Source organism: Macaca fascicularis, chromosome 16 (assembly GCF_037993035.2).
Source record: "Macaca fascicularis isolate 582-1 chromosome 16, T2T-MFA8v1.1".
Classification (NCBI taxonomy): domain Eukaryota; kingdom Metazoa; phylum Chordata; class Mammalia; order Primates; family Cercopithecidae; genus Macaca; species Macaca fascicularis.
The window spans coordinates 66,710,793-66,730,756 of NC_088390.1; the positions used below are offsets into that span (position 1 = coordinate 66,710,793).

Sequence of the window (19,964 nt, forward strand, 5' to 3'; positions counted from 1 at the left end):
TGTGTAACCTCTCTGTGCCTCAGTTTCCTCATTTATAAAATAGGGCAATAATAATATCTACCACCTAAGATTATTGTGAGGATGAAATGTGAAATGCTGATCACAAGTACGTAGCAGCCTAATAGATACTCACTGTAATAATTACTATTTTTATAATTTCTGCAAAAGTACAGTGATGATTCTTGGGTTAACCTAAAGGGTGATTTTCTTTTATTTCTTCCTGTTTCTTTTCTTTTTCTTGCTCACTTTAAAGAATTAAAAAGAAAATAGATTCCCGCGTTTTGCAATAAAAATTCATATCAAAATGAATTTATTCATTTTATTGACATGTAAACAAAATGTCATTTGTTTATTCAATAAACATTTATTAAATCCGTAGTAAATTTCAGACATCATGCCAGGCACAGGGATGACAATGACAATAAGATGCGGTCTCTGCCCACAAGGAGCTGATAGTCCAGGAGACTGACAAGTAGACAGGTGATTACATGCAGTGTAACAAAGGCTGTGATGTCATACAAGAAGACAAGTGGGAGTATGTGATGGGAGTATGGTTTTGACCCGTTCCTTCTCTTAGATTTATCCCTTTTTCTTTGGCTATAAAGCAAAAGAATTGGTCCTATTTTTTTTCCTTAACTGTGCAAATTAAACCATAAATTTGAAAAACTTTATAAAGATAAAAGGCAAGCAGTCAGGTACAGTGGCTCATGCCTGTAATCCTAACACATTGGTAGGCCGAGGAGGGTGGATCACCTGAGGTTAGGAGTTCAAGACCATTCTGTCCAACATGATGAAACCCCGTCTTTACTAAAAATACAAAAATTAGTTGAGTGTGGTGGCGGGCACCTGTAATCCCAGCTACTCAGGAGGCTGAGGCAGGAGAATTGCTTGAACCCAGGAGGTGGAGGTTGCAGTGAGCCGAGATGGAGCCATTGCTGTCCAGCCTGGGCTACAGAGCAATACTTCATCTCAAAAAAAAAAACAAAAACAAAAAACAAGAAAAAAAAATAAAGAGCAAGTTGAATTATGGACGAGCAACTTGAATTATGGAGGACACTAGAAATAGTATTTCCTACAGAGTCAGGGCTTCCTACCAACATAGTCACTTCTAGGGTTTTTGACCTGAAAAGTTCTGTGGCTTATTTTTTCTTTGCTATCCACTTTTTGTGTGTGTGTGTGTGTGTGTTTTTTTTTTTTCTATTTCTTCACCTCTTTCTCTCCTCTACTTTATCTTCTAGAGACCTAGGTAGTTCCCAAAGGAATAGTGCTTTACGAAGTCTAATGGTGATTTATTAGGTAAAAACAGAATTTTTTTTTTTTTACCTATAAGTTCCATACCAAAATATGAATATAAACTTTTTATGCAGTTTCACACATTGAAAATGTAGGCAATTTTAATTTCATTGCATTTTTCAGAATTCTCAATCGCAATCCTCTGACAGCTGTTGAAGATCCATATCTCTTTGAACTGCCGGCATTAAAATATTTGTAAGTACTATAGTACTCTCGAGTCATGAGATGATTTATGCTTTTTAAATTTGTCATCAAAGATTAAGTATTTTGCATTTAGGCGAAAATGTCGTAATTTAAATTTTAACTGAGTTATTGAAAAAAGTTATTGGCAAAGAAAAGGATTAAGAAAGGATGTGTAATGGTCAAGACAGCCAGCAGGGAAAGAGAACAGTGTTGAAGAGCCCGTATAGATTTGGAACATGTAGACACATGGAGGAATATTACTTAACCAAGAAAGCAAAGAGGAATAGGTGTTCGTTATTCTAAAAATGAAAGTGAATGCAATATGAAAATGAGAAGATAATGGTAAAAAAAAAAAAAGGTGTAAGTTCTACTCTTGAATATCATTAATTTGATGACGCAAATCAACTTAAATTTCTTTAATAAGAGCTCCCTGGAATTCAACAGCAAAGAAACTCTTGAGGTGGCTTGTTGTATAGAGAAGCCAAAATTGAAGTAATCACATGTCCTTGAAATACCTTTTTAAGTACAGAATTTTTTATTGGAGTTCATATCATGAATGTTTTGGCTTTCTTCTTCAGAGACATGGGAACAACGCAAGTTCCACTTGCAACACTTAAGAACATTCTCACGATGACTGTTGAATTGGAAAAACTGTAAGTTATTTTTTTCTTAGATTTATATTTACTTAGTTGGTTTTTTAGGTTTGTTTTATTTTCTTGAGTCAGGTTTATTGAGATATAATTTTCACATAATATTCACCCTTTATAAGTGTATAGTGTATATACATTTGAAAATGTATAGTTACATAAGCACCACCACGTTCCCAGTACAAAGCATTTCTGTCACCTCAAAAAGGCCCCTCCTGTCCCTTTGTAGGCAATCCCCTCCTCCCACCATCAGCCCCCGGTAACTACTAATCTGATTTCTGTTCCTATACTTTTGCCTTTTTCAGAATGTCTTATAAATGAAATCAGGTAGCATGTAGCCTCTTGGGTTTGACTTCTTAAGATTAACCTTGAGAATTTATTCCAGTTACAGAGATTGTTTATATTTCTCTGAAACTGCCCCCAATAAGCCATAACAACAAATTAATCAATTGTCTTGGTTATCTCTTTTGCCCAAATTTACATTTTGAAAAAAATTCAAACATGCCAGAAAGATGAAAGAATAGTACAGAATCCAATTGAAGATCAGGCAGTGCATGTCATGTCTTCGTTTCCTTTCATCTAAAACATTCCTCTACTTTTTTTGATCTTTCATGACATTGGCATTTTTTGAGTCAAAGATAGTTGTCTTGTAAATTGTCCCACAATCTGGATTTGTCTGTTTTTGCATGAGATTCAAGTTAAGTATTTTTGGGAAGAATACTGCATAGGTGATGTATCCTTCCTGCCTCGTGACCGCAGATGGCTCATAATGCTAAGTCTGATCACTTGTTTAAGATGATCTTCCAGATCTCTCCATTGTAGTTATTTTGCTGGGTGTGGTGGCTCACACTTGTAATCCCAGCACTTTGGAAGGCCGAGACAGGCAGATCACTTGAGTCCAGTTTTAGACCAGCCTGAACAACAAGGTGAAACCCTGTCTCTACTAAAAATAAAAAAAATGAATAAAAATAAAAATTAAAAATTAATTAGCTGGGGTGGTGGTGCAAGCCTATAGTCCCATCTGCTTGGGGGGCTGAATTTGGAGGGTCAGTTGAGTCCAGGGGGGTCAAGGCTGCAGTGAGCTATGATTTTGCCACTGTACTTCAGCCTAGGTGACAGAATGAGACCTTGTCTCATAAAAAAATAAAAAATAATTTTTCCCTTTGGTAATTAATAAAAAATGTGTGGGGTGGTACTTTGAGATCAGTGAAGATCCTGTTCTCAGATGTCTTTTCACCCAAATGTGCATCAGTGATAATCCTTGTCTGAATCAATTTTTATTACATTGGTGGTTGCAAGGTGACACTTTTAAAAATTCTGTCATTCCTTCTACATTTATTAGCTAGCATTATTTCATTAAAGTACAACTCCTCCTCGTTTTTAATATCAGTCTTCATGGATTTTTTATATATTATGTTGTAACTTATTGTTGTTACTCTTTTGAATCCTCAAATTGTGCAGATTTGGCCAATGCTATCTCCATTATTTTTTTAACCCCATAATCCAGGTTAAACTGAGCTATTTTTAATGCCCAGAGTAATTTATAATATTTCTCACTCCCAACAGGAATTGAGAAAGGGCCTCCAGAATTGGGGGCTTATTCAGACTCTTCTTAGAAGTCTACCTTCTTCCTGTGTACGTTCAGCCCAAAGTGAGACTTTGGAGTTGGGAAGAAATACTTCTGAATTAAACTACTGATCAGTGTCACCCAATTCTAATCCCAACCACCTTTATTCTAGGCATACCATACTCACTGCCATGCTTACCCTTTGGTTGGGCACCTCTGTCCTCCTTCCTATTGGCCTTCTAGTTCCTACCCAACTGTTCAGTCCACAGGCCTCAATAACACCTTTTTGCCCAGCCCTGTGGTAGTGTTGGCCTGCCTCCTTTACCTTCTCAAGTAACTGCTTTACCACTAATTTATTGTTTTGTGTTTTCATCTGTAGGATCTTACCTAGCCATATGGCCTGCTGCCTCTGCCAATTTAAAAACAGCATTGAGGCTGTGTGCAAGACAGTCAAGCTGCATTGCAACAGTGCATGTCTGACAAACACCATACATTGTCGTGAGTCCAAATTGCCTGGTGATCGTTGTATTATTTTAAGTATTTGTTTTTAAATTTTTTATTTTTAATTGATGATAAAAATTTAAGCTAATGATATAATTGATTTACTCATTCAGATTTAAAGTCCCTCAACTTGTGAACTCCTCCCTTGCTGGGAGTTAGGTTCTCAGTTATTATTACAAAATTTAATAATGGAACTGTTCCCTTTGCATAAAGGACCAAGAGAAAGGAATGGGAAGACTAGGGAATAACATTAACATCCACACACTGTGTACTGTGCTCTCTGCTTGGTGCTTTGCCCCCAGTGATAATTTCTTCATATAGTGCAATGTACTGTGTAAGCTGGTTTTATATGCATGAGGTCTCAAGTACTCTTTGCATTTTAGGACAGATGTAGATCTGGTTTTGTTTTTGTTTATGCAATTTTGTAAGAGTACAGGTGATGCTGTTTTATTTGAAGCCGGAGAGCTTCTGGTTCCATAACCAGAAATTGCTACCTGGCTCTTCTAATGAAATGGAGGGCTTTTCCATGATTAGACCATCGAACGCTGAACTTGCTCTGAATTCAAACCTTTCCATTCACAGAACAAATACGCAAGTGCTTCAAGAGTTTTTCTGTAGATTAGGTTTATTAGCACCAACTTCATGACTTCTAAAATGTGACTGCTTTCATGTACAGATAGCTTGAAAACTGGTATCTACCAGTAATATGGGGTGGATAATTAATAATGCTTGGCTACTTATATGAAGACAATGTTGCTTATTTTTCAGAATTTTTTTTTAAACCAATTAAACTATTCCCTTCTCCCCAGGAGGTGGGCAGAAAAGCATTGGTAATCTCCTTTTACAGATGAGGAAAAACAAGATCAGAGGTGCTAAGTGCTGTACCTTGTGCCAGGTCTTCTGTCCCAATTCTGGGTTCTCCCCAAGCCCGTGTTTCTCCTTTCTCACAATCTTTACTTCTTCCTCTGACCCTCAGCACCACCCAAAATACTTTTAATTCTGGAAAAGAAAGCCAGCTGCACACGGGCACACTTGACCTTCATGCATTCAGAAGCTTTGGATGGTTCCCCATCCAGAATATTAGAGATGAAATGAAAGCAAAGTCGGCATCTGACAAAAGTTGCTTTTTCCCTTCTGCATTTTGGGACCTCAAGTAATGTTTATCCAGAAACTGCTGTCATACCATAGATTCATTGTATATTTAACAACATAGGCATACCATCTGGCAAATTAAAAATCTCTTAACCTACACCCTGGATCATTGCCCACATTTAAGAAAAGAACTAGGGTGGACACAGTGTTTTTTCCATGTCGCGTCTTCTGTGATGGGGTTGCGATATGTGGGAGCAGAGAATGGGGTGGGTGGGTGGAGCGTGTGCCAGATGAGAATCTATCAGCAATAGGAGGGGCTCTCCAAGTTAGCATCTCCACCCTGCTCCTCTCAGAGGACCGCCTTCCATTGCATTCAGCTGTGATGGTAGCAAGAACACGGGTACACTGAGGACAAGGAGAAAGGGAGCCTTGTGCTCTCTCTCTGCATCTGAGGCAGGACAGCACAGGGTACGGAGCAGTCTGCAGAGAAGCCAGCTCATCAGGGAAGCACTTGTCTTCCACTTTGGGCTTTGACTGAGCACTGGGCAACTGGCCCCTGGGGATCAACGGAATAATCCTAAGCAGAGTTACTCTGTGTCACACTATGGAATGTTCCAAGTAGGTGGCCATGTTTTCAAAAGGTGTCTTTTCCTCCTCTTGTTGTTGCCGTTTCATAGGTTTAGGATTGGGTGCGTGTTTCTCCTCTCTGAATGGCACTCGAATGTTTGCTGACTCCTACTCCGTGTGACTGGGGCGTACAGCTGTGGACTGATGCGTGCCGTCCCATCATCTTTCATGATCAAAACAGTCTCTTCTTTTTTCACAGCTGAAGAACTGTCTGTAGGGAATCCAGAAGGAGCGTTCATGAAGGTGTTACAAGCCCGGAAGAAGCACACGAGCACTGAGCTGACTATTGAGCCGGAGGTGCCCTCAGACAGGAGTGGCATCAACTTCTCCGGCTTTGGGAGTGAGCAGCTAGACACCAATGACGAGAATGAAGTTATCAGTGCACTAAGTTACATCTTGCCTTATTTCTCAGCAGGAAATCTAGATGCGGAATCAATATTGTTACCGTTCACTAAACTGCTTTTTGCAAATGTGCAAGATCGCGATAGGCCCCTGAGTATTTTGAAAAACAATACAAACAGCCCTTCTCTTCAACCTGCATCCAACAACTCAACTTATGAAAATAAATTGAGAAAGCTATATTTGCTAGAAAAGACACTAAATGCAGAAAAACAAGAAAAAATCAATGAAGTTAAAAGGGACGAAAAAACTGCCATGCTTATGCAGTCCAGCCTTCTAGGTAACAAATTTAAACGCCAATTATTTGAAAAGAAATTAGAAACTGTCCAACCACAGGAAAACAGCCTGGCAAAGATTCAAAGTGTAGGCAACAACCTGCAGAGAGTGAACAGAGTCCTCACGGGCCCAAGGAGCATCCAGAAAAGGCACTTCAAAGAGGTGGGAAAGCAGAGCACCAGGAGGGAAGAGGGTGCGCAGGCATTTGTGGAGAGCGCTGCCCAAGAAAAAAGGCTCGGGAGCCCGGTCTCAAGGGAGCTGGAACAGCCTCACACAGAGCAGGGGCGTGAGAAGTTAGCGGGAAACACCGTCTACACCAAGCCTTCGTTCACCCAAGAGCGTAAGGCGGCAGTCTCCTCTGTGCTGAAACCCTTCTCCATGGGCGAGCCTTCTGCCTCCACCCCTGCAAAAGCCCTACCTGAGGTCAGAGACAGATCGAAAGACTTAACCCACGCCATTTTCATTTTAGAAAATGCAAAGGCTAGAGTTAAAACAATGAAAGCTGCTAAACCTTCCAGAAAAAAACACCGCTTTCATAAAACTGGCTCCCGTGTGGCCCACAGAACACCCAAGGCCAAAATGATTAGGAAGTTGAGAAAGGAAGGTTATCTCGATAGACTGATGCTCGCAAACAGGCCGCTGTTGTCTGCAGCAAAGAGCCTCATAAATTCACAAGGGGCTTTTTCATCCTTAGGAGACCTGAGTCTTCAACAAAACCCTTTTCTGGAAGTATTTGCTCCTTCAGAACGTTTTATAGAAAACACTAATGTAAAAGACACAGCTGCAAGAAATGCCTTTGAAGAAAACGTTTTTATGGAAAACACTACTATGCCAGAAGGTACCATCTCTGAAAACACAACCTACAATCCTCCTCCTGAGGCAGATTCCGCTGGGACTGCGTTCAACTTAGGGCCAACTGGTAAACAAACTGAGACAAAATGGGAATACAACAACGTGGGCACTGACCTGTCCCCCGAGCCCAAAAGCTTCAATTACCCGTTGCTCTCATCCCCAGGTGATCAGTTTGAAATTCAGCTAACCGAGCAGCTACGGTCACTCATCCCCAGCGAGGATGTGAGAAGGTTCATTTCTCATGTTATCTGGACCTTGAAGACGGACTGCTCTGACACCCATGTGCAACTGACCTGTGCCAAGCTCATCTCCAGGACAGGCCTCCTGATGAAGCTTCTCAGTGAGCAGCAGGAAGTAAAGGCGTCCAAGGCAGAATGGGATACGGAACAGTGGAAAACTGAGAACTATATTAATGAGAGCATGGAAGCCCAGAGTGAACAGAAAGAGCAGAGGTTGAGTGAGGTGAGGACCACACAGAAACATGAGACCCAGATTTCCCATCATCTAGCATATGCCAGGAAAGTGCCCACACAGGAGAACCCGGGACGCCCAGGCCATAGCTTGTCTTGGTCATGTAACTTTGGCCATGACAGTGATCTCCCACTTGACTTATTTGGAGAGTGAAATAGATTAGTGCACAAGATGAACTGTAGGCCGGGGGTGGTAGCTCACATCTGTAATCCCAGCACTTTGGGAGGCCAAGGTGGGTGGATCACTTGAGGTCAGGAGTTTCAGACCAGCTTGGCCAACATAATGAAACCCTGTTGCCATAAAAAATACAAAAATTAGCTGGGTATGGTGACACATGCCTGACCCAGCTACTTGGGAGGCTAAGGTCGGAGGATCACCTCAGCCTAGGGAGGTCAAGTCTGTAGTAAACTGTGATCACAACAGTGTACTGTAACCTGGGTGACAGTGAGATCTTGTCTTTATTTTGTTGAGACAAAAATAAATAAGAACCTGTAAGCTACTCACCTGGAATACTGGGGTTTTGAAAAGTTAGTTTTCATTCTGGTTTTTTTTTTTAATTAATCTTTCCTTTTTTTTTCAGCTCACAAAAGAAGTTCCAGGATATGGCTATAACAACAAACTGATCTTGGCAATATGTGTGACTGTAACACTGATTATTTTGATTACAATTTTCTGCCTCATTGAGGTAAGGACAATAATTAATTCAGGTTTTCAGAATGCAGTCCTGTTTTTGTGTGGATTCAGAGCCCACAAACTCAAAACCAAAGCCGCTTTCCAACCTGCTGCTACTTGACATTCTTCTTCAGTCGTTTAAGGTTGAGATATGCTTTGTTCTTTTACTGTAGTGTATATTCCAGGGTTTTTAAAGGATCCTCACTTCCAGGAGAGCTCTGAATTGAAAACAAGTGAATCCCGCTAGATTATTTTAAGAAGTTAAGTTGATATAATAGCAAAATTTCTCCCTCCCAAAATGATGTCAACAACTAGATGTACTCACCAAGTCACCCTTACTCTGCCACTCATTTATTTCCTTGTTGCTGAAATGATGAGAGACATATAATCTCCACCTCACGGAGTTGTCGTCACCCTGGAGAGGAAGGAGACAGCCAATAAAGAGAAGTATTGTCTTGTAGACTTACTAGGTTCACACAGTATCATCCTTCTCCAGTGTGTAAGGCGTTGTCTAAATAGGTCCAGTTAAAGCGCTACAGGGTAGCCATCTTTTAAAAAAATTGTTGGCCACATTTTTAAGTTCTCAGGGGAGGGGGAATGTCTCATACTCGAGCCCTCCTGAGCCTAGGCCCTCTGTGAGATGTGTCACCATTTCTTGGAGACCATGTGAGACATTCCCCCTCGGATCAGAGATGCTCAACCTGCATCAACATATCTAAAGCCTACATCTGGCTACTCTGGGGCAAGTCCTGTTCACAGTGCCCATTCCTGGAGCTTGCCTCTGTTTGCCTTTTGTTCGATTACATGATGTATTACTTTTCCCAACAGGCCAGTGCTAGCCTATTGGAAGTGATTTAATAAGCTGGCACCCTTGACGCTATGCTACCAGTCCAACCTTATTTGCCTCATTTACCATTTCCATTATTGTGGCAGCCCTCCATTCCAGCCAGAGCAGCCCCTTACCATACCCCAGTCACACCATCCACATTTCTGCTTTTGTCTGTGCGTTTGTCCATCTAAAATGCCCTTATTTCACTCTGCCTGTGGGAGTCCCATGAATCTCTCCAAAGCCAACTCAAGTTCATCTTCATGCTTGAAACCTTCCCTGACTATTCTGGCCCTCCTGAGCCTAGTCCCTTTGTGAGATTTGTCACCATATCTTGGACACCATATGAAAGGCTGAAGTGGGAGGATTGCTTGAGTCCGGAAGGTCGAGGATGCAGTGAGCTCTGGTCATACCACTGCACTCTAGCCTGGGCAACAGAGCGAGACCCTGTCTCAAAAACAGCCACCACCAAAAACTATCTTGGGATTTTAATAGGATTACATTAAATTTGTAGATTAATTTGAGAATTGATATCTGTACAACATTCTAGGAATGAGCTATCTCATGTCATGTGTTCATTTCTTGTTAATGTCTTTCAAAAGAGTTTTAGGGTTTCCATCATGTAGATCTTACACATCTTTTGTTAGATAAAAGATCTTTGTATTTCTGTTCCTAAATACTTCATACATTTGCATTGCCATTGTAAATGGGATCTTTCTTCCATTTTCTAATTGGTGGTACATCTGAAAATATTTGAGATTTGTGTGCTGCTCTCTTGATTTTGTTTCTAGCCACCGTACTGAATCCTCATATTACTTCCACTAAAATCTTAGTTGATTCTCTTAGGCTTCTTTGGCTGTCTAACATTTATCATTTCATATACAAATAATGATAGTTTTGTCTCTTCCTTTTCAATACTTATATTCTTTCCTTTCCGTTTTCCTTTCCTTTCTTTTTTTTTTTCTTTCTCAGGGCCTTGTTGTCACCCAGGCTGGAGAGCAATGGTGTGATCTAGCTAACTGTAACCTCAAACTCCTGGGCTTAAGGGATCCTCCTGCCTCAGCTTCCAGAGTTGCTGGGACTACAGGCAGGCAGCTAATTTAAAAAAAAATTGTTTTTAATGTTGCCCCAGGCTGGTTTTCCAGCCACTTTAGAGGAAGGACTCGGGTTTCCTTTTTTTTTCTCCTACTTTTAAGAGTTTTTTTTTATGAGGAATTGTCCGTTGAATGTTAGTAAAACAGTCAATAGAATGTATTAAGTGCCAGCTACACGCAAGACCCTAAGTTAGATACAGTCAGCCCTCTTCATCAGCAGGTCCACATCTTCAGATTCAACTGGATGAGGCTGAATACTTGAAAAAAGAAACGAAAATACAAATAGAAAGTATAACAACTCTCACGATTGTACAATATCGATACATTTTATTAGTGATGACTTAAAGTACATGGGACCAGGCACAGCGATTCACACTTGTAATCCCAACACTTTGGGAGCCCAACCTGGGCAGCATAGTGAGACCTTGTCTTTACTAAAAATAAAAATAAAAATAAAAAATTGGCCAGGTGTGGTGGTATGCACCTGTAGTCCCAGCTACTCAAGAGGCTGAGGTGGGCACATCACTGGAGCGCAGGAGGTTGAGGCTGCAGTGAGCTGTGATTGTGACACTGCACTCCAGCCTGAGCGACAGAGGGTGATCCTATCTCTAAGTAAGTGAATAAAGGATTTGGGGGGATGTGTGTTGGTTATATGCAAATACTGCATCATTATATATAAGGGATTGAGCATCCACAGATTCTGGTATGGTGTGGGGGCGGTATCCTAGAACCAGTCCCCCGCAAGATAGCAAGGATGACTGAACTGTGGAAGAATCAAGGCTCTATTGAACAGCATACAATTCCTGTCTTCAAAAAAGTTATCTCATCAGGTAGATGAGACTTAAAATGAATAAAAGGAATGAATACAGATTTGGAGATAGTGGTTGTTGTGATGGATAATCTTAATTGTGTTTTCTTCCAAAACAGATTCATTCAAAGAAGAGAAGGGCATCAAAGGAAGATAACTTGAGCCCAAGCTAAGTCGTCTGGATGGCCTGGAGCCATGTTTGAAAAATTTTATTGTTAAGTATTGTTTTTTACTGATTAAATCAATGATAACATTCTTTACTTTGTGGTTGTGTTACTCAAAACAAGGATTTTTAACAATGATAAAAATAAAGCTTATTAGATCATTTTTAATGTAATAAATTGCTTCCTGAAGATTTGATTAAAGAGAAAACTAGGCCAATCTAAGCAGAGTCCAAATGAAGTAGAAGGTCCATAGAGAACAGGGGAAAAAAGGAAGTTGTGGAACCACAGATACAGTAAAAGGAAAAAATTGGCCAGGTACAATGGCTCACACCTATAATCCCAGCACGTTGGGAGGCTGAGGTGGGTGGATCGCTGGAGCCCAGGAGTTAGGGCAACATGACAAAACTCCCATCTCTACAAAAAAAAAAAAAAAAAAAAAGGGCAACATGACAAAACCCTCATCTCTACAAAAAATACACAAACAAAAAACATTAGCCAGGCATGGTGGTGTGCACCTGTAGTCCTAGCTACTTGGTAGGCTGAGTTGGGAGTATCGCTTGAACTTGGGAGGTGGAGGATGCAGTGAGCTGAGATTGAGCCGTTGCACCCCAACCTGGGTGACAGGGTGAAAGAGTGAGACCCTGTCTTTAAAAAAAAAGAAGAAGAAAGAAAATAAAAGAAATTTACTTAATTAATCTATTTTTGTGACAAGGTCTGTTTCTGTCTCCCAGGCTGAAGTACAATGGCATAATTACAGCTCACTGCAGCCTCAAACTTCTGGGCTCAAGGCATCCTCCTGCCTTAAAGGACTCCCAAAGTGTAGAGATTACAGGAATAAGCCACTGTGAAACTATATATATATATATATAAATATATATATATTTTTTAAACAAAGTTTGGCTCTGTCACCCAGGCTGGAGTGCCGTGGTGCAATCTCAGCTCACTGCAACCTCTGCCTTCTGGGCTCAAGTGATCCTCCTGCCTCAGCTTCTCAAGTAGCTGAACTACAGGCACATGCCAACGCGCCTGGCTAATTTTTGTATTTTTTGTAATGAAGGGGTCTTGATATGTTGCCCAGGCTGGTCTTGAACTCCTGGACTCAAGTGATCCTCCTACCTCAGCCTCCCAAAGTGCTGGGATTGCAGGCATCAGCTACCACACCTGGTTGTCTCTAACCACTTTTAAGTGTACAATTCAGTAGTGTTAAGAACATTCATATTGTTGTACAACAAATCTCCAGAACTTTTTCATCTTCCCAAATTGAAACTCTGGACCTATTTAAACACTAACTCCCCATTCTCTCCTCCCAGCCCACGGTAACTGCCCTTCTACTTTCTGTCTCTATGAATCTGACCACTCTGAGTACCTCACGTGAGTGGAATCACACAGTATTTCTCCTTTGGTGACGGGCTTATTTCTCTTGGCATAACGCCCTCAAGGGTTCTCCATGTTGTAACGCGTCAGAATTTCCTTCCTTTCAAGGCTGAAGAATACATCCGTTGTATGGATCAATCACATTTGCGTTCTCCATTCATCAGTTAATGCACATGTAGGTTGTTTGCACCTTTTGATCATTGAGAATAATGCTGCTGTATACATATGTGCATGTGTTTCTGCATGACCATTTGTTTGCAATTCTTCTGACTATGTATGTATGAAGAGAATTACTAGGTCATGTAGTAGCTCTAAGTTTAACTTTTTGAGTAACTGCCAAAGCATTTTCCATAGTGCTACATGGTTTTACATTCTCGCTAACAATATATAATGGTTCCAGTTTCCCCAAATCCTCCCCAACACTTTTTATTTTTTTTAAACAAATACAGCCATGCTGGTGAATGAGAAGTGACATCTCATTGTAGTTTGGGTTTTAATTTTACAATATTTTAATTTTTAAAATCAAAAGAATATACTTGGCCTGAGGTGGTGGCTCACGCCTGTAATCCCAGCATTTTGGGGGGCCAAGTTCAAGACCAGCCTGCCCAACATGGTGAAACCCCATCTCTACTAAAAATATGAAAATTAGCCAGGTATGGTGACAGGTGCCTGTAATCCCAGCTACTCAGGAGGCTGAAACAGGAGAATCACTTGACCCGGGAGGTGGAGGTTGCCATGAGTTGGAATCGAGCCATTGAACTCCATCCTGAGAGGAGACGCTGGCTAAAAAAAAAAAATATATATATATATATATATATAAATACATACACACTAATTATTTTCTTATATAATAAAATTATTTTACAAAAGAAGTCCATTAGTAACACACACTTGCACGCAAAGCACAAGACACATCTAAGGGCCAGGAGTAGTGGCTCACGCCTATAATCCTAGCACATTGGGAGGCCGAGGCAGTCAGGTCACTTGGGGTCAGGAGTTCGGGACCAGTCTGGTCAACGTAGTGAAACCCCGTCTCTACTAAAAATACAAAAATTAGCCAGGCATGCTGGTGGGCGCTTGTAATCCCAGCTGCTCGGGAGGGTGAGGCAGGAGAATCACTTGAGCTTGGGAGGTGGAGGTTGCAGTGAGTAGAGATTACACCACTGCACTCCAGCCTGGGCGACAGAGTGAGACTCTTATCGTGAAAAAAAAAAGGGGGGGGGCATTCCCATTGCCCACGGTCCTCATCTTGCCATCTTTGTTGACTTTCCTTACTTACCTGGTCCATGGAGGCATATACACATATTCACATTTGCCACCCTTGGTGCTCAACCAAAGTATATTGAATACATTTATTTGACAATTAGTGCTTGTATTTTTTCATTTCACATATGTGTTCTGTTTTCCTAACTAGATTGAAGTAAGCCGCCGTGCACGGTGGCTCACGCCTGTAATCCCAGCACTTTGGGAGGCAGAGGCAGGCGAATCACCTGAGGTCAGGAGTTCGAGACCAGCCTGGCCAACATGGTGAAACCCCGTCTCTACTAAAAATACAAAAAAATTAGCCAGGCGTGGTGGTGCACGTCTGTAATCTCAGCTACTCAGGAGGCTGAGGCACAAGAATCACTTGACCACAGGAGGTGGAGATTGCAGTGAGCCAAGATCATGCCACTGAACTCCAGTCTAGGCAATAGACTGGGATGCCATCTCAAAAAAAAAATTCCTTGGCAGTTTAATATTAGGTAAATTCCTTGGCAGTTTAATACTAGAAATGCAACTTGGCAACGTGAGCTAAGCTTTTACCTGAGAGTCATAATGTAAAAGAGAAAACTTTGTATTTTTGAAAAGGAAATTCAGGGCTGGGTGCGGTGGCTCACGCCTGTAATCCCAGCACTTTGGGAGGCTGAGGTGGGCGGGTCACTTGAGGTCAGGAGTTCGAGACCAGCCTGGCCAACATGGCAAAACCCCATCTCTACTAAAACTACAAGAATTCGCCAGGCATGCTGGTGGGAGCCTGTAATCCCAGCTACTCAGGAGGCTGAGGCATGAGAATTGCTTGAACTCAGGAGGTGAAGGTGGCAGTGAGCCGAGATTGCGCCACTGCACTCCAGCCTGGGTGACAGAGCAAGACTCAGTCTCAAAAGTATAAAATAAAATGAAAATAAAATAAATGATTGAATGAATTAAATGGATAAGCAGAGGAATCTCTGAACTAAATCTTGAAGAATGTCAAGTATAGTTCATGGAACTTACTATATAACGACATTTGGATGCAAGACAATTTTCGGAAACTGCAAAGAGTTGCTTTTGAAGTAACCGAAAGCAAATAGTCTAAGTAGCTGAATGCCCCTCTCCCCACTCTTTTAAGTGAGAAAAAAATTTGCCATCTTGTGCAGTGTTTTGTTTTCCCTATTTCCCCCGTCTTGAGCAGGACTGGCACTAGGCATAAAATACCAAATTCTTCTCATTAGGTGCACCTACTTGTATTTTTTGAGAACTAATTGCTTAACTCATTGGATCACAAAGTTTTGTGTTTACATTATGACTCTCAGGTAAAAGCTTAGCTCACGTTGCCAAGTTGCATTTCTAGTATTAAACTGCCAAGGAATTTATCTAATATTAAACTGCCAAGGAATTTTTTTTTTTTTTTTTTGAGATGGAGTCCCAGTCTATTGCCTAGACTGGAGTGAAGTGGTGCGATCTCAGCTCACTGCAACCTTTGCCCCCAGGGTTCAAGCAATTCTCATGCCTCAGCCTCCCAAGTAGCTGGGATTACAGGCACCCGCCACCATGCCCGGCTAATTTTTGTATTTTTAGTAGAGATGGGGTTTCGCTATGTTGGCCAGGCTGGTCCAAACTCCTGACCTCAAGTGATCCACCCGCCTCTGTCTCCCAAACTATTGGGATTACAGGTGTGAGCCACTGCACCCGACCATGTTAATTTAAGAATGAACTCTTAATTATTTTTTATTTTGGAAGATCTGCAAAAGTAGACGGGAAGCTCCTTAAAGAGACAAACTGTCTTCTTCCCTTTTGTGATGTGTTGTCAAAGGACTGGGTGACTTTTTTAGATTGGGAGGTGTGAAGAACCTCTTAGGAGGAAACAATAAGCTGATGTGAATGACAAAAAAGAGCCAGGCCTAGAGAGAGTAGGAGAAAAGAATATGCCAGGTGGAAGGAAGAGCAACTGCTCATTCAGGTGGAATAACCTCGGCAAGTTGAAGGAACAGGAAGAATATGAGTGTGGCAGAAGCAGAGTGGGAGAGAGAATGGTGGGAAGTCAGGTCTGAGAGAATATAGCTAGATCAGGCAGTGTTTTGTAAGCCAGTACTCACATCCACAGATATATGTGGATTTTATATCAAATGCCATTAAAATAAAGTCATTTAAATACATAGTCGATGACGTGCTTTTCATTTGTGTTTCTTTGGTGCTTAGAGACTTCAGGTTTGCTTTTACTCAGAGTTCTTGAAGTCACTATACTTGTATTAGTCATTCTGTTTTCAGATATGATAAGTGATTTTTACTACAGTACATACATTGTCTAGAGAACTTTACTTTTGATATCTAAATTGAAAAGGTCTTTTCCTTGTTAATTTTCAATAGACTGGCATCCGAATATTCTAGCCCTGGAAGACAGACCTCTTAGCTGCTTTGTTGATGAGAACACTCCAGTTAGTGGAACAAACGGTGCAACATGTGGACAGTCTTCAGATCCCAGGCTGGCAGAGAGGAGAGTCAGGTCACAACGACATAGACATTACATGAGCAGGACAAGTTTACATATTCTTCCATACCTACCAGAAGGCTATGGTATGACAACCGGCAAAGAAAAAATAAAACATGGTTTACTGATTTCAGCTTGCTGAGGAAATAATAACTTTGAAAAAAGTTATTAATCTGGGCTTAGGGATTCTGCATGAAAATAAATATAAAACCTCCCAACTTTAAAAAGTCTTTGAAGTGGTAGATAACTACCCAGCCAACAGTTTGACCTTGTGCTAGTCATTCAGCCTCAGCATTTGTATTCTTTTATCATGAAGTGAGATGACTAGTTTATAACAAAGGTAGTGTGAGAAGCATGCGTACGAGATGAAGTGAGACTATTTTGTAAATAGGCACTGTCTAGAAAGGTAAGGTGGTATTGTCACTGATAACAGTAATCTGAAGTACAACTTACGATGTAATTTTTTAGATATATATTTAGAAATAATTTCAAAGGCATATTTCTGCTGATGCTCATATATTTGTACTGTCTATAATTTTGGATTATGTGAGTGGACTGTTGTAAATGATTGAGTCACTTCTGTGTTTGTATAAAATGATTACAATCTTATATAAATTCCTAGATTATAGAGTTTCATGTGGAAGATAACATGAGTCTTCTACTAATAGAATACAGAAGTTTCTAAATTAATACCAACTTGTGACTACTTGTATGTACTGTGAACTTGACTTCCTCTCCTTGCTTGCCAGAAGCTCACCAAGGTTACTTACATCCTTGTCCTCTTAACAGACTGTAGATAAACCACTTTAGATTGATGTTGACACCTAATGACCAACATCGGGAATTGCCACATGTAAGTTTTATTTTACTGAAGAATACTTTTAAAAACACTTCTGCAAATGCATGATTCTAATTTTATTTTTAAATGTATTTTAACTCTTTAATTTGAAAAAATTTGTCCATTAACTGTGCTGTGACTCAAAGGTTAACTTTTAGCACTATGATTAAATTATAGGCTTGAGATACAGAGAGACCTAGGTTCATATCCTGGCTTTGCCATGTAACACTGAGCACATTCTTTAACCTCTTTGAGCCTCAGTTTTATCCTCTATAGGGGAAAATAATAGCATCAACCATCTACGTTTGTTGCAAGAAATCAGTGATATTTAATCTCATGTGAAATGCTGGCACATTGTCTGGCACAGTAAATTTTAACTGTGATTATCAATGTTCAGACCTGAGAAGAAACTGTCTCCTGCCATTTCTCTTGGAGATTATAAGGCAAGCTCTTTAGAGTGGGAGTGGTTATGCTTTTATAATATTTCTGTGATTTGAATTTAAAAAATTATACAACCAAAACATAAAAATAAAGTGGATACCAAGGCTGAAATTATTATAGCTGTCCTCTATAATAATATGATTTTATGTTTATCATTTTTAAAAGTTTAAAGTTTAAATTTATTGACTTTATAGGTTTATAAACAAATTAGATTTATACTAATAAATATTAGTAATAGTTTTATTTTATGTATTGAAGTTTCTCATTAGATTTTATTTAAAGAAAAATGGTTCTGTCGTTTTTTATAAAAGACAAAACAAAACAAAACCCACCATAAAGAAACACTTGTATAGATTGTTCTCTTCACTCTGGCCTTTCCTCTGCCTTCCCAAGGGCTTTGAGTTCATTTTGTCCTTGACTGTTTTCTCCCCAGTGTGCACGCTTGCTCTTTACAGTGTGCACGCTTGCTCTTTAGTCGTCTTCTTTCTAACTTGGCTATTTTTCCGTCTCTATCTGTTTATGACATAGAATGTCTCCTCAGTATCTTATCTGCTTTGCTTCTCTTTGAGCTCACATGCAACCTTGAGAATTCACCTTTGTCTAGCAAAGAGAAAACATAAGTTTTGATGTAAAATTAGGCATAAGAAGCATTATCAATCTCCAAACTCTCTGAAAGTTTCTGGAATTTCCTCCTCAAATCTTCCAAATGTTGACCAGCCTCTTTCTCAGAGCCCTTTATACATCATTTAAAATCTTTTAATTATTAGTATTGTGACAATCTTGATTTGTTTTCCATTGCAACATATTCAGTATTTGAGCCACATGATAAGTTGAGTTTGCCTTTAGATAGCTGGCCCATAGCCCTCATCATTTATAAAATTGTTTCCAAGAGACAGAACAAATGATGTGTAAAGCCCTTTCTGATAATAAATAAAATAGATTTGTAATTTGGATTTTTTCCCTATTAGTGTATCATCTTAAGGTATACAACTGTCTTTGATCCGGACATTCTGAATGTTTTTGTTATCAGTGTTTCTTAATTTTACAGAACAGAGGACAACGCAACAAGACCAGCTATATTTCTTACAAACGCAGACTAGTGTGAGCACATGGCATGATCCAAGAGTGCCCAGGTAAGAACGCATTTTAAGCACTCTAGACCATCAAAGAGCCGTCTCACCTAGGATTTCTTTGATTTTTAAGAAATTTTTACCTTTTAAAAATAGTTTATGTAAAAGTTTGACTCTTCTGATAGTTATTTTGGTTTTGACATTTAGTAAAAAGTCCTACCTACTTCTCTGCAATCTCACCTCAGTTCTCCCCTCCCTCACCAGTCCCTAGCCACCCTCTCCTGCTTCTCCTTAAAAAAAAGTAGAATAAAAACATGGGTCTTTTAGGAGTTTGAAATTTGTCCTAGGGTACCAAGCAGGGTGGCTGTCACCTGTGTTTCCAACACTTTGGGAGGCTGAGGCAGGAGGATCACTTGAGCCCAGGAGTTTGAGACCAGTCTGAGCAACATAGAGAGACCCCGTCTCTACCAAGCATTAAAACTCAGCCGTTTGTGGTGGAGCACATCTGTGGTCCCAGTTGCTTTGGAGGCTGAGGCAAGAGGATTGCTTGAGCCAGGGAGGTTGAAGCTACAGTGAGCCTCGGTCGCACTACTACACTCCAGCCTAGGAGACAAAGCAAGAACCCCATTTCAAAAAATGAGAGAGAAAATTCGTGTAGTCCCAGCTGCTCGTGAGGCTAAGGTGGGAGGCAGAGGTTTCAGTGAGTCAAGGTCACACCAGGGCACTCTATCCTGGGCAACAGAGTGAGATTCCATCTCAAAAAAAAGAGAAGAAAAAAGGCCGGGCGCGGTGGCTCACGCCTGTAATCCCAGCACTTTGGGAGGCCGAGATGGGCGGATCACGAGGTCAGGAGATCGAGACCATCCTGGCTAACACGGTGAAATCCCATCTCTACTAAAACTACAAAAATTAGTCGGGCGTGGTGGTGGGCGCCTGTAGTCCCCCACTGCTCGGGAGGCTGAGACGGGAGAAGGGCGTGAACCTGGGAGGCGGAGCTTGCAGTGCGCTGAGATTGCATCACTGCACTCCAACCTGAGTGACA

At 40.6% G+C, this 19,964-nt stretch overlaps 1 protein-coding gene across 27 annotated transcripts in view; it reads left to right on the forward strand.

Moving 5' to 3' along the window:
- Nucleotides 1-19,964, forward strand: part of LOC102133354 (leucine-rich repeat-containing protein 37A3-like) — an 82,426-nt gene that overhangs the window by 43,963 nt on the left and 18,499 nt on the right. For 13 of the 27 annotated variants that reach the window (XM_074019972.1, XM_074019970.1, XM_074019949.1 and 10 more), the window contains 9 exons: nucleotides 1,417-1,488; nucleotides 2,055-2,129; nucleotides 4,070-4,188; nucleotides 5,001-5,060; nucleotides 6,110-7,899; nucleotides 8,489-8,593; nucleotides 11,428-11,522; nucleotides 17,363-17,426; nucleotides 18,901-18,985. In XM_074019972.1, the coding sequence (XP_073876073.1) occupies nucleotides 1,417-1,488; nucleotides 2,055-2,129; nucleotides 4,070-4,188; nucleotides 5,001-5,060; nucleotides 6,110-7,899; nucleotides 8,489-8,593; nucleotides 11,428-11,481 (2,275 nt within the window). In that variant the 3' untranslated portion in view covers nucleotides 11,482-11,522; nucleotides 17,363-17,426; nucleotides 18,901-18,985. Of the gene's footprint in view, nucleotides 1-1,238; nucleotides 1,297-1,416; nucleotides 1,489-2,054; nucleotides 2,130-4,069; nucleotides 4,189-5,000; nucleotides 5,061-6,109; nucleotides 7,900-8,488; nucleotides 8,594-11,427; nucleotides 11,650-16,452; nucleotides 16,660-17,362; nucleotides 17,427-18,900; nucleotides 18,986-19,964 lie in introns of those variants that run through there. The other 14 variants (XM_074019971.1, XM_074019956.1, XM_074019958.1 and 11 more) reach the window with 6 other exon arrangements.